General features: G+C 40.9%; 1 protein-coding gene across 2 annotated transcripts in view; it reads right to left on the bottom strand.

The window, feature by feature from the left end:
* Positions 1-13076, bottom strand: part of adcy2b (adenylate cyclase 2b (brain)) — a 71719-nt gene extending 58643 nt beyond the window's left edge. The window contains exons 1-2 of one of the 2 annotated variants that reach the window (XM_008421438.3): positions 12280-13076; positions 393-590 (exon numbers count right to left, since the gene is read on the bottom strand). In XM_008421438.3, coding sequence (XP_008419660.1) covers positions 393-590; positions 12280-12549 — 468 coding nt within the window. In that variant the 5' untranslated portion in view covers positions 12550-13076. The remainder of the gene's footprint in view (positions 1-392; positions 591-12279) is intronic. The other variant, XM_008421437.3, reaches the window with a different exon arrangement.
* Between the last annotated feature and the right edge of the window lie 1212 nt (positions 13077-14288).

Below are 14288 nucleotides of genomic sequence, written 5' to 3'. Positions count from 1 at the left end.
TAGTAACAGCTAACTGAATGTGGTTACAGGTTAATTAAATCATAATGATTTGAATTAAATGTTGAACAAAAACAGTAAACATACTGCTAGATCTGCTAACAAACTTAGTTGGTCTATCAAGTTAAATCTCAATTAAATACATTGCAGTTTATTGCTGTGATGTGGCATAAACCTTTTTTGAAAGACACATAGCGCAGAGGCAGTCCCAAAATTGACTTAAATAGAAACATTTTAAACTAACTGGAACTGAGCTCAGTGCACTGTCTGACAACCAGAATCAATTGGAGTGTTTGTGTGATTGAACTGAAACAACTTCTGGGAAGCGCCTCGAGGCTACGCTTGTTGTGTTTTGGTGCTACACAAATAAACTGCAACTGAGCCAGATCCAGTACCTGGTCCCAGGGACTCAGCCTGCCGCCGGAGAACATGAACAGGTAACCCATGGTGACCAGGCAGGCCCACGTCAGCAGAGAGAAGAGGCGCAGCATCCGCTTGAAGACGGATTCGATGCAGACGAGGATGAAGATGGACAGGAAAAGGAAGAGGGCGGTGGACACAGCGATCAGGAACGTCAGGTGATCCTCTGTGTTCTGGAAAAAGAAATAAAGAAGCAGAAACAAAATGATGACGTCACGCAGGTTTACGTACAGCGCCTCGCACAATTTCCACAGCTCCACCGACATTAAAAAAATAAAATAAAAAGAAATGCTTTGAATTGAATGCTCCTTTCTGCCAAACGGCAAAATGTCTGAAATCGTTCTTTGTGTTTTTCACTGAGAACCTGCCATGCTCGACAGAATAAATGACCACAGAGTCCAAACACAAAGCAGATAAACAGACGGCATCCAGATCGCTAGGCAGACACCGAGAATGTGCTACGGCATCACTTCCACACTCGCACCGTTGGAGTCAGCGTTTAGAGGCTGGCAACACTAACACACACACACAAACACTAACACACACACAGACTTAACACACACATTTGCTCTTCACATTGAACCAGACATCTGTACTCCATGAGCTCAGCATAGCTCGTTTTATCTGTACGGCTCTCTTCTCATCTCACAGCATACAAACAAAAATATCAGCAACAACTGCTTTGCTTTGCTGCTTGTTAACCATGAATTGGAAGTAACACTTAGCTTTTAATTGTGAGAAATTATATTTTGAATTTCTCAGTTTCTCTAAAGAGTCGGAGCTCGGAGTTGGGAATGATGTCACATTGAAAGTTGTAAATTTGACTTATTAGCTGTGCTTCCATCCAACTGTCATGAGAATGTTGAGTGAATTTTTAAAGTGTCAAAAAAATGAAGGAAAGAAAATGCGAATGTTTCCATCTACTGATTTGGAGCGAATCCACCAGGCTACGCAAAACGTAATCTCGTCAGATGTTGACCCTCACTCAGCTGTAATAAACAGGAAGTAGAGGTTGCAAACTAGCATGGAAATACAGAAATCCTTCCCTCTGAACTGGAGGTATGGACTTTGAAATTCTTCAGAGTTTTGTACCTCCACCCACCAGTGGATGGAAGCGCTAGGCAAATATGTTTCCACCTCCCCTTTATGCTAGCGCATTAACTCGTTTTAAGAAAAGCCAAAAACAATGAAAAAAAACCCTCCAAAATGAAGTTGTTGAAGAACTTTCTATTTAACTTTAGGGAATCCCAATCTTGAGGTATGTGGACCTCTGGAGTAAAACTTAATACACCACATGAAAAGGCATTTTTCTGTGTCGTGCCTCTGGTAAGGCACAGACCCACTAGTGACTAGTGGGTGGGAGAGTTCGCTACATCAGAACTTCTTCGGCAAGCGTGTTTCCTCCTCTTCAGCGCACTAACTTTTTCAGAAGATTCAAAAACCACCTCAAGTAAGCGTAAAGTTATTTCGAATTTTACTGTCTCCATCAACCTTTTCTGATGTGATACTTCCAAATACGCATAAAAAAGTGATGATGGAAGTCCTTAACACATGGGACGTGATGTCGCTCATTCATTTCCTATGGAACTTGTGAAACTAGGCAACAGCCGCTTATAAAAGCGGCCGGCAAAATTTGCGATTGTGAAATTTAAAGTTCGTACACGTTGACACGTGACACAAGACTCGAGACAGTTGAAAAATGTCTTGATTTTTGTCGCTGTTGTCACAATCTTGTCCCGACTGATGGGTTTTACACAGAGCGGCGACGACGTTGGTCTGTTGCTATGGTTTCGCTCCCTGTGTGTCCAGCCCATTAGCTTTTGTAAAAACTTGATGGCAGGGAAGTAGTTGGCTTGGGTTTTCAATCTCATCATGTGAAAATCTGTATTTTGTTTTTAATCAGGTTATCATTGTCTGATGCGAAAATGTGTTTGATTTTCTGAAAGACTTTAGTGTGACAAAAACACAGAAACAACACCCATTGTTCTGCCAATGGGTGTTGCCATTTTTTTCACTCAGTTCCAGGCCAAGCCACCATTGGTACTAGAAATCCAATGGTGGCTGCAAAAAGTTTCTAAATAAACCCTCCAGCTGTCTCCTCTAGGATTCGGAAACCACACACTAACTAGCAAAAGGCTAAAAATAAAGTGGACTCTTCCAGGTACCAAAAAAGTTCTCTCCTGGTGTTTTTTTTTTTTAGCCCTCTTTAAAATGTGTAAATTATAGAGCAAATGCAAAAAATAGGAAGGCACAGAGCTTTCACGAGCACATCAGTGGCACTCTCACAGGCTTCATCCTGTGCCCAAACACCCACGGAAACCATTTTAACTTATTCCGAGTCATGATTACGCTGACAGGCCCCGAGCGCTAAAATTAGAAGGCTGCTGTGTGATTACATGTCATTTTAAAGTAAAATGAAAATCAGCTTTGGTATTGAAATGTCTTTGATTTTTTTTTTCTTTTTCTGCCCTTGTCACAATAGACATAACGAGACGTGCTGAACCGCGCCTCTGAATCCGCGTCGACCGATTTTGACTGTTGTCTGTCTTCCAGGGTTTTTTCGAGGATAACGCCAACGGCTCCATTGAGTCAAAATAAGACTTGAAGCGGTTTGCTATCGTAGCAGCGCCGTGCAGAAGACGACAGCATGAGTCACAGTCTGGGAAAGGAATCCCTTGGGGTGTCGCTGCTGACGCCACAGCAGCTTTTACAATGAGGAGACCGGAGCCCAGATTGGATCCTAACAAGAATGTAAGCAACACCAAACACTCCGCAAGTACCCCACAGCCCCCAGAAGAAGATTTCACTCACAAGGACATTCCCTGTCGCAACAAAGCGGATATTCTTCTAAAAAGCACACACGTTCACAGCTGTCCTTAACAAGAGGGAAGTGAAGGATTTGTCACTGGCTTCACTGTTGGGGTGGGGGTTTGGTAGGGGTTAAGCATTTCACTCATTTGTGGAAACAAAAACGAAGCATCTGCACTTTGCATATTTCTGATTGAGCCCCGTCTAATCCGCTTACCCCACCCTCGGCGACAGCGTTTAATGCCGTTTCCCTCGACATGTCTGCCCGCCACATTGTACTGCATTGTAACCCAGAACAATCAATCCCCCCCCCCCTTTTTTTCTCCTTTTAAGCCTGCTTCATCCAGCTACTATTGAGAACGGAAAAGGGAGGACTTTGGGGGGAGGGGGGGGCATAGTGGCAGCACCAAGAGACACAAATTCAGTAGCAACCAGACAAAAATAGACCAAATTATGTCAGAAGTTGAGGGGAAGGAGACAGTTGTCACAGGAGGATGTGATGGAGCCGCAGCAGCTCATGCGTTCTCCTTACTTTCCATGTTGGGTCCCTGTTGAATATTTATTGTGGCTGATGAAGCAGAGCTGGAGGCAGATTTCCTCAATCTGTCTTCCTCTTCAGTTATGGAATTCATCAATAATCAACAAGCTTTCCCCTCAACGTCTCCATTCAAAGTGCGGAGAAGTGTTAATGAATTCTCCCGAAACCGCTCAAAATCTGAAGGAGATCAAGCTGGGAAGACGGTAAAAAATTACATATTTCTGCTTTGTAATGACTCATATTAAATCTCTCTGACAGAGAACCCAGTTTTGTGTGAGGAAAATGTTTTTACGTGCCTGTGAATATTCTGCCGACTGTTTTACTGCCTATGACTGAAACAGGTGTAAACTGAATTTACCTAAATTATTTCTGCTTGCCAATATTTTATTCAAATTCATAAAAGTGTGTTTTCTTAGCGTTACCTTTCCTTAGTGCTTGGTAGAATTTCCATTTAATCTGCTTGTCATGGGGTCAGTCTTTTCTGGTATCTTCTACTGGCTTCTTACAAGAGTTGCAGAAATTTTTCAATGGAATCGAATCAGAATTGTCCGCCCAACTTCTCTCAAACACCTTTTCAGCTTCACTCACAGATTTGTTGTGGGATTCACACCAGGGCTTTGTGATTTCCATTCTGAAGTAACTTTCTTGTCTTCATCCACTTTGTAGCTAATTTCCGGTGTGTTTGGAGTCATTGTCTGTCTTTGCCCAAGCTCTAACTTCTGGTTTATGTCGTGAGATGTTGCGCCAGTTTTCCCACATGATCTTTACTTGTGATGCCATCTTACTTTGACAGATTGTACCAGTTTCCCCAGCAGCAAATCAATCCTACAACTTCCCATTCAGGACAATGTTCTCAGAATTCCATGTTTCTGCTTTTTCCCTCTAAATGTCACAGGTACTTAAGATAAACATAATGATAACATAATCTGATGTTTGAGGTAATGGATTCTTCCCCTCTGGGCCAAAGAATCCTGAAATACAATTATGAATAAAGGTAATTAGAAATTTACTGTACCTTAAAAATAAAAGCATTTGCAGCAGTGACAGACTGGAAGAGTCAGTGTGAGGAAACTAATGGATGGCCATCCATCACTTATTAAGGTGACCCTGCTAAAAACTACAGTTGCTAAGCTACAAGCAGCAGGTCAATCAACCTGGACTGATGGCTGTTTACCTGAGCAGATAGCCTGACTAATTCACCAGCTTATTTGTGTGTCATGCATAAGTTTTAGCAGTAAAAATCAAAATCTTTTTAAGTTTTTTTGTCATAAGTTGGAATTGCTTTTCTTCTTAAAGAAACAGCAACGATGGTGATGATTTTTTCTGAACATTCTTGTGAAAAATCTGTGATATAGCGGTTAATGTGGGTGCTATTTTTTCACTTTTACTTTGCATTACTCGTTTTAAAGACAAAAACCTCAATTTCCATAAACAACACAAAGAGCTTTACCGACTGCAGGTCAGAAATGAACTCTTCATGAAGTTTTAACGTCTCTATGAAAATCCTGAAATGTTTGATTTTTAGAACATGTGACTCTAATCTTCAGTTTATGACAAAAAAAATGTTTAAGTCGACCTTCTTTATGCTGGCAGTTCTTAATTTGTGATTTAAAGTTCAGTTCCAGTGCTAGTAGAATTCATGAATTTGTGCAGAACAGCAGATTTATTTACCGTTTCTATTTATTTGTGTCAGATCCATCAGCACAGAACCAGACTCTCCGGCGCATTCATCAAGCTGTCAATGAGCTGAGACAAAATCCGAGGTTTTCTCTTTACATTAAAATCAACAGACTGTAAAACTGGAAAACAATGCTGCGTATCATTCAAAGATGGCAGAAACTCGTTGTCAACAGAAAGCAGCCGCGCAATCAATCACCCAAGTAAGAGGAACTATTTTAAATTTGCAGAGAACCATTATCAGATGTTGTGTTGACCTCAATTAGTCTGTCAAATTGAGTTTTGAGATGTCATTACGCGAGCATGTTGCCAAAGATCGTGTACCCACAGATTAACACATACACAACAGTTACGTTACACTTCGTGCAATTTCAGAAAAAAAAAAAAAAAAGAAGCAAAATGGGGAACATTCTCCCTGAAGATTGCAGATAAGCTTGTGAAGGAAATGCGAGACTTCCCTTGAGAAACTCACCCAAAGGATACACACACAGATACGCAGATGCACGTCCGCACACACACACGCACACACACACACACACACATACACACACACACACACGCACACACACACACCCCCACACACACACACACCGGCATAATGGGTGGCAGCGCCTATACCTCTTAAAAATACCACAGTCACCCATTCAAGCCCAGATCTGTGGAGAAAGATAAAAGTGCGCTGTAATTTTAGGAGCTTTAGTTCTGCTTTTGGTCGGGTCCCTGCCGGCTCCTTGATAAAGCCAGAAAACTTACAACAACATCCGCCCCTCCTTCATCTGCCCCCACCGACTCCAAATCCACCTATTATTTATTCCTGCCATTCTTCTGCGCCCAGCGGTAAGAAATGCACACGCCTCAGCAAGCAACCAATTCAACACCACTGTTATTCCAGAAGGACAAAAAGTAGTACGATGACGCCAATGGACATTTAACTTATATTTTCTTTAGTGTTAGTCTTTTGAATTTAGGACATTTTAAGTCCTTTATTTAAGATAAATAAATTTAAGGCTTCAAGGGTGTGTGGACACCTTGTAATGACCTTTTGTGGAGCACCTATTGCAACTTCTGTAGAGAAGTCTGTTTGGAAGTGTAGTCAAATCCATGAGTGGTGGGATTCTGATGTGATGCCCTTCAGTGACACAAACTCCTTTCATAATTTTCAGCCATTGTTAATGTCCTGATTTACCACTTTTGACGCATTGTCTCACGTCAGTGACACAAAAGCCATATAAAATGCGATATGACCATTCAGACCGAGACTGAAAACAATCCGATATGTGTCTGATTTAGTTCCGCTTATGGAAGTGGCACAGATCGGATTTTTTGGGGGTAAAAAGATCAGAAATGGGCTGCGGTGAAAAAAGCTGGACATAGGTTGTTTATGGGCAACAACAACAACAAAAAAAGCAGATTTGGGTCGCATTTTCCTGCAGTGTGAGTAGCCTTTTTGATTCAGGTCGCACTGTATAGGAAGCAAAAAATAAGGTCCTGGTAGGTGAAGCAGGCCAGTAAAATGTATCGATTTGCTTTAAGTGACTTTAAAGGGATTAAATATTATGACAGCACAGCCAAGAAGAAGCTATTTACTTTTCTGGAATTAACATAGAAACCACTTCTGGACTATTCTCCAGGTGCTACGCTGACGCCCCGTGATGCACACGTGGAGATGACAGAACAAATCCATGGCGTGTCCTTAAACATCCAGCGGCAAAACAATCAATTTGAGATATCAGCAACCACAGCTCTGAGTGGGCCTTCCTTTGTGAGACCATTTCATAAAACACAAAAGCAGCACTTGAGAAACAATGGCTCATGTTTGCAGTTGAGTGTTTGTCGCCAAACAACACTTTTCACTCGACAAAAGCACCGACGCCCACACAGCTGCGAGCTAAACTCTCCTCCCGCTCTCCAGATCCACTCTGCAAGGCTGTCTTTGCAATCCAAAGTGCTTCAAAGCCACTTATGGCGCCACGCATAGCCATACACAAGGGACACCGCCGCCCCTCCCGAACCCCCACACGATGGGCTCCATCCCGTTCAATCCCCTCGCTAAAAGCAAAACTCTCTGTGCAGTAGTTGATAATGGGAGTCATGTGGCACACAAGATGTTAGATTGTAATGAAACCTGCAGCTTTTCAGCTTTTCACATTTTTTTAAAAAAACAGTATTGTCTATCCTGACGACTCACACTGGTTCAGGTCAATCTGTCCTTTTTGCCATTTGGCGCCTACGCATTGACGTTGCTTTCTCTCCTACATCCACTTCCTAACCGCGAGCAAAAACAATTTCATACATATTCACATTGGAACGCTGCCTTTCTGTTCATTTCTCCTTTGTTCTGGTCCGCTGCAGCTGGTCCGGTTTTTAACCTTCAAAGACTAAAAACACAAACAGGGAGCCACTTCTAAAGTCAAAAGGACAGACTTTGAAATACTTTTGTTAGTTTATGCTTGATTGAAATGCTGCTGACATTAAAGATGTTTTGTCAGTGTATCAACCTTTCAGACCTGTCAAGTTTTCTGGTTCCGGTCTGCTCTGCCTCCCCAGAACCAGAACCAAACATGAAGTAGCAATCGGCTTCTAAGCGAGCGTCCAGAAAACCGCAAAACTGCTGAAACACGGAGTTCCTGTAAATCAAGGCTAAAAACCCATTTGTTTAGTGTTGTCTTTGATATTAAGAACTAGAATACCATTTACTGAAGTTCAATTTTCCAATTTTCCATTGTTTTTCATTATTATTAACCACTTCAATGTTGTGTTTATCTGATGTTTCATGTTTTTATCATGAAAAGCACTTGCCTTGTTGCTGAAACACAGTGCAGATAAACCTGTCTTTTCTTGGTAGTTAATGTGAATATAGTTTAAAAATGACTAAAATCTGACATAATATAATCATTTCTATGTTACTTTCCAGTAATCTTGTTTTAAGCTCTGTTCCCCTTCATTTCGGTTCTGAATTCCTTACATTAAACCAAAGTTAATGTAACATTCCCTGCTGGTAGATGTCATACATTACTGTCGTAAAGCTACATTTTCGTGCTCTAGATTATGAGCAGAAGATAGAAAAATCACTCTAAACCATCAAAGCCAGGAGGAAACATCTTCCTGGAAGGTACGAACTTATCTATGGTAGGTAGAAAAGGTTGCGCATTTCAATGCTTCAAAGTTGCCATGGTTTTTACAAATCTAAAAATAAATTAGTTTTGAATGTAGTGGAAGTAATTTTACAGACACAAACCAGCCAAATGACACTAGAATGAGAGACTATTGTTAATTTTTTTTTTTTTTTTTTGACTCTCGTGCTGCGCTTTGGCCAGGGCAGCAGTTGGTAACCATGGAGACTGGATAAAAACCAGTGGAGAGACATTTCCCACCAGAAGATACTTGAAGATGCTTAAGAGTTGTAATAATAGAGTAATTACTGGAAGCTAGTTCAATCTTTCCTGCTTGTGTTTGTGTGTAAATTAGTGATTCATAAACTTTCTTTAATAATGTAATGTTCTGACTTTTAGAGAACGTGTTGCTAATGAAGCTTCGCATTCTGCTGCCAGATAAGGTAAAGTCAGATTACATAAATATTCACGTTTTACCGAAGCACTCCAGAGTCAAAGGTCACTGAAAACTTCTCTGCAGAAATGAAATAGCAGGAAATAAATCTATCATTGGATTACCAAGTGGAACTTCATGAAAAAGCAACTCGTTTCTCTCCTTTGTAAACCGCAGAATGTGCTCAGGAACGGTAAAATGTTTTTCACAGGAAACAATGAGAAGGAGTATTCAGAAATATTTTCTAGGCTAGAACTAATTCATAATGAGCTAACAGCTCTCCTTTGGTATTTTAGTAATCAGTTAATCTAACGATTATTCTGACGATTTATCGAATGGAAAACAATTTGCACTTTCTGCAGATAATTCATCTAACCGCTAAAGCCTTTTTTTTTTAATACAATATTGGAAATACAAATGAACAAATAATTACATTCCTTTTTAAAGTGATAAAATACACATTTTACTGAATTAAAAGGCAATAAAGGCTATTCTTTAGAGTATCATTTGTAGCAAAGGATGCATCTAAAAAAAACACTTAAAAATATGAAAACCTCTAAATAGCATCAATACAGATTAAGGATAATCTGATGACTATTTTCTGGATTATCTGATTAATAATTAGAGATTTTATACTGAATTTGAACCAGGTGAAGTTAACACTTGATTCTGGGTAGAACAAATTTACAGACGAAGGTTTTCTTTTATATTTTAAATCTAAAATGTATGTAGTTTTTATACAGTTTTGACTTAAAACTGTGCAAAAGTGTGTACACACGCTTTGAGTGTGTTCTTCTATCAGAAAATAGCCTTTTTTTAATCGTTTTCGATAAGTTAGCTGACAATTATTTCAATAATCGCTTCATCACGAATAACCCGATTAATCGTTTCCACCCTAAGTGGGTATAAAATGAACTTTCTGGATGGCCAGCACGTCCTGCAGGCTAAAAGAGTGAGGCGATCTGGACGCTCGCTTTAAAAACCAGTATGTGCCTGGATGAAAGCGCTGAGACATGCAGGCTTTAGAGGAACAAGTGCTTCAAAACAGAGAATTTTCAGCAACATACCGTCAAACCCACAGTCTGTACGCTTTATGGGATGTGATTCTTAAATTCTACTCAAGATGACAAACTGATCCAGATCAGTTTTAACGTTGATATTTTACCAGGCGCGGTCAGATAGCTGGTTTTAAAGTCTACAAAGGAATTAAAAAGTTCCTGTCCTTATTTACAAAAATGGGACATCTGCTTGTTTGGCATAATCCTAATCAATGACGACTGGTTTTGAGTGGAAAATATCAAATAAAAAGATTTGAAACTAAACTCAACTTTAGTTTAGCTTGAGTTAATGTATTAAAATCTAAATAAAAAGGGCAAAATGTGGCAAACTTTACGTATTATCTTAGCAAGATCAGGGATAACTGCTCCTCTTTAAAAGAAAAACTAATAAAACTCAATACTTTTTCTTTTTGCTTGAGTTTTTATTCATAAAAGGTCAGAATAGCGCAACAATGTCACAACAGGAGGAATAAACATGTTTGTTTTTGCCCAATCCGACAGAATGCAGCAGACGAGTAGCTTAGGATTTCTCTCTGAGCGTCGCAAATATAAACAGAACTGAAATGGCAGCACAGATGTTCGTTTCATTTACATGAGAGGTGAGGTTGCTGCTTTTATTAAATCGGGAGTTTCACAAAGCCGAGCAGCGCTGACCTCACAGACTGTGGCAGGAAAAGCTGTAGTTAAAGCCTTCTGGCATTGTTCACCACAGACCCGCAAGACAACGGACGTTCTGCGATTAGCCACGACTTAAATGTTCCCAACGTCAAAATAAGAGGAAAAAGGCGACTTAAAGCTCCCAACGTGTTTTGGGCTCAAAATTATTCATACCTCTGACAGATTTAAAATGTCAAATAATCTGTTTCTTGTGACTGGAAGTCATAGTGATGTTTTGTAATTAGTGGAGAAGAAGTGTTCGATTGCCGTAATACCAAAATAGGCTATTAAGGAGGGCAGGAATGTTTTTTTTCTGCATTTCATTCATGGATAAAAAGTGAACGTTAACATTTTTTCCTCAAAAAGGATTCCCCTTGCACCCAGTGTTATTGTCCTTTGGGAGATACTCGTCAAAAACGAGGATTTTAAATCAAAATCTGCCAGGTATGAACCTAACCGTAAGCAGAGAGAACGGTATGCTGTGATAATCCAGAATTGTTTCTGGAGCTCCTTTATTGTAAAAAATGAAACAATATGAACAAGAACTGGTTCATTTAGAGGGTTTCACTCTATTATTTAGAAACCGTTTAAGCACAAAAGTATTTACTTTTAACATGTATAATTTGAATTTTCACCTCAAGACTTTGCAGTTTAGACTTGCACATTGCATATGTAAACTTTTTTTTTTTTAAACAATACTCAGTCATTGCACTTAAATGTTTAGTTTTTTTAATTAAACATTTACAATCAGAAATCCTTTGTCATTGCGCAGAAAAGCACAATGACATTTTAAAAGTAGCAACACTCCAACGCAGTTCAAATAAATAAATATATAAATATAAATATATCAGGAAAAAAAAAAGAAATAATTGAGATGTTAAAAACCTAAAAAATATTATTTAACCAGATAAAAAATTCATTAAGAACTCTTTCACAAGAGTGACCTGGCCAAGGAGCACAAGTCAAGTTAACAGAAATAACAAACAAAACAGTATTAGAAATATATAAATGCCACTAATTTACTTTGGGAAAGTTGCTTTTGAACATAATTAATGGATCACTGTCTGATATATTCAATGTGCTTTGATGGTTGTGATGATGGTACCTGTTAAAATGTGGTTTCTCAACTGTCGACTGTAAGTTATTTTTCTGACTTTTTATTTCTGTGTTTTTATGACATAAAGTACTTTGAACAGAAATGTTCTATACAAATAAACTTGAGCTTGGAAACATGTTTTTTTTTCCTCTTTCACACAATTTTCTAGTTTCCTTCTTGGCAAAACAAAAGTCATGGTGCAAAATTAATTTTATATGCTTGTTGTTTGGTTGGGGGTTTGGACCAAATATGGGAAGTAAAATAAAGTGCACCACCCAAAATGTAAAAATATCATATTTCACATGCAGGAGGAGTCCTTCTCTTCATTCAGTTTTCCGTGAGGAGAGTGCAGCGGCACGCTGCCTGTGTTGCAGTTATTATCAGGCTTCAACTCCTCCTGACCTCATCGTTCTGGGCTTTTAACTACCACACCTCCAAAGTGCTGCACTTACACTTCTTCACGCCTGCCGCCGCGCACTCACCAATCCTGATGCGAAGAACACGGCCAGCAGCGCCAGGCAGGTTCCCATGACGATCAGCAGCAGGAACACGATGAGCGGATGCTGCTGGCTCATCCTGTAGTACGACTCGTACAGCCAGTCCTGGGGCTTCTCCGCCTCCGGGCACGCCTCGCCCTGGAACCCGGGGCCGCCGCCGTCCCCCAGGCCGTCGGGTCCCTCCGCCCCCTCGCTGGCCCCATCGCTCTTCTCCAGCAGGTAGCGTCCGCGGGTCCACAGAGCCTCCTGCCACATGGGGGGCGCGGGGAACTTGGGACGCTGCTGTTCTCCCTGACAAATGCCACCCCCCCCACCCTCAAAATAGAAAAGCAGCGTCGCGTGGACAGAGGGGGCAGACAAGGGGGCAGGAAGAGGGCGAGGGGAGCTTTCTCCCTTAGGACCTTCTGCCGCCCCCCCGCCCTTCCTCTCCTTCCTAGAAAAAAGTTTCCTCGGCTCCTAATAATCGACGCAGAGCTGAGTTACAAAGAGAGAGAACTTTCTTCTTTCCCCGTGCATCCTCGGTTGCTACTTCTGCTGGAGGTGACAAACTGAGTCAGGACAGTGTGAAAACAGATCTTCCTCCTCCTCCTGTCAGTAAGACAGGGGTTGCTTGGACTCCGAGGGAGGAAGATGAGACTTCGGCTTTCTCCCTCCACCAACCTCCACCTTCTTCCTCCTCCTCCAGCTTCTTGTTTGCTCTTTATGATTGGTCACAGGGTGATGGAGAGCCAGCAGAACCCCCGTCGCCGCTCGCCACTCTGCGCTGCAGCCGCAACGAAGCAGCGAGTTACCGTGCTGAGGTGCAGATGAGGACTGAGAGAGGGAGAGAGTGTGTGTATGTGTGTGTATATCTGGGAGGGAGGATAGAGAGCAGAGAGAGAGAGGCTGTACCAATGTGTTGGAAGAGAGAGAGAAAAAAAGCCCCAGAGAGCGAGAGAGCTATTGGGTAAAAAAGTGTGGAGAGGGAGAGAAAAGTGGAAATGTGAAGATAAAGATGTGTTAGAAAAGCAAATATGTAGAGAGAGGCGAGTGTGTGTGCACATCTACGGGTGTTTGCGCGATCTTGTGCAAAAAGGAAGTGACCCAAGACACCGACAGGAGGGAGGAAAAGTGTGAAGCTGGGAGAAGAGGAGGCAGGGAGGAAGAGGATTGTGTCATCGTGGATGCGTGTGTGTGTGTGCTTGTTTAACTGTCCTATTTAGGACTGTTTGAGGCATATTTACTAACATTGTGAAGACAAAGCCCTGTCCTAATGCCGTCAGGTTTGGAGGTAGGGTGTGAATTAAAGGAGCAGTGTTATTTTTTTTCCAGCCATGTTGCATTATTTTATAGCACGGTTACCTTCAGTTGTTCTAAAATCCTGCATATGTCAAATATGACTTACAAGAAATCTGACTTCCATATTTAATGCCTTAAAATTGAGTCTCTGTCTCTTTAAGAAATCTGTTGTTTTTGAATCTCCTCCTTCAGCAAGTCATCACAACATGGCTCCTCTATTCACCCTTTAACATTTCTACCAGTGTTGCACTGACAAGGAGCTCCTTTAATGAGATCAGTAGATGCGATGTTCCATCAGGTGTTTGCTAATTGCTGCTGGTTAGTCTGAAGGAGCTGAGTGTGGGAGTGGCAGCTCTGTGAGGCGGAAGCTTAAAAACTGCGGCTCCAAGGTGGAGCTAGATCCACCCAGGTGATGGGTGCACAGCTGAATGGCTGCCATTAAAGGATTTCTCAAACATGCATGAAAAAAATCAAAGCATCACTCCAGGTAAGTATTTGATGAGGGAATAACATTTTAACATGATGTATAGTTAATAAAAGTCTATTTCTTTTTTAGGAAAAATGTCTGGTTTAGGTATAAATGCAGTTACTAAAATGAATGGAAGTCAATGCAAAGTCCTAAGATGGATAGAAATACAAACTTATGTGTGCGTATGTGTGTGTGCGTATGTGTGTGCGAGTGCGTGTGTAAAAAGCAAAATGAAATTTAGTGAGAA

Source organism: Poecilia reticulata, chromosome 11 (assembly GCF_904066995.2).
Source record: "Poecilia reticulata chromosome 11, P_reticulata-male-v2, whole genome shotgun sequence".
Lineage (NCBI taxonomy): Eukaryota > Metazoa > Chordata > Actinopteri > Cyprinodontiformes > Poeciliidae > Poecilia > Poecilia reticulata.
The sequence above is the reverse complement of the archived record's forward strand: the minus strand, read 5'-3'. Positions and strand labels throughout refer to the sequence as shown.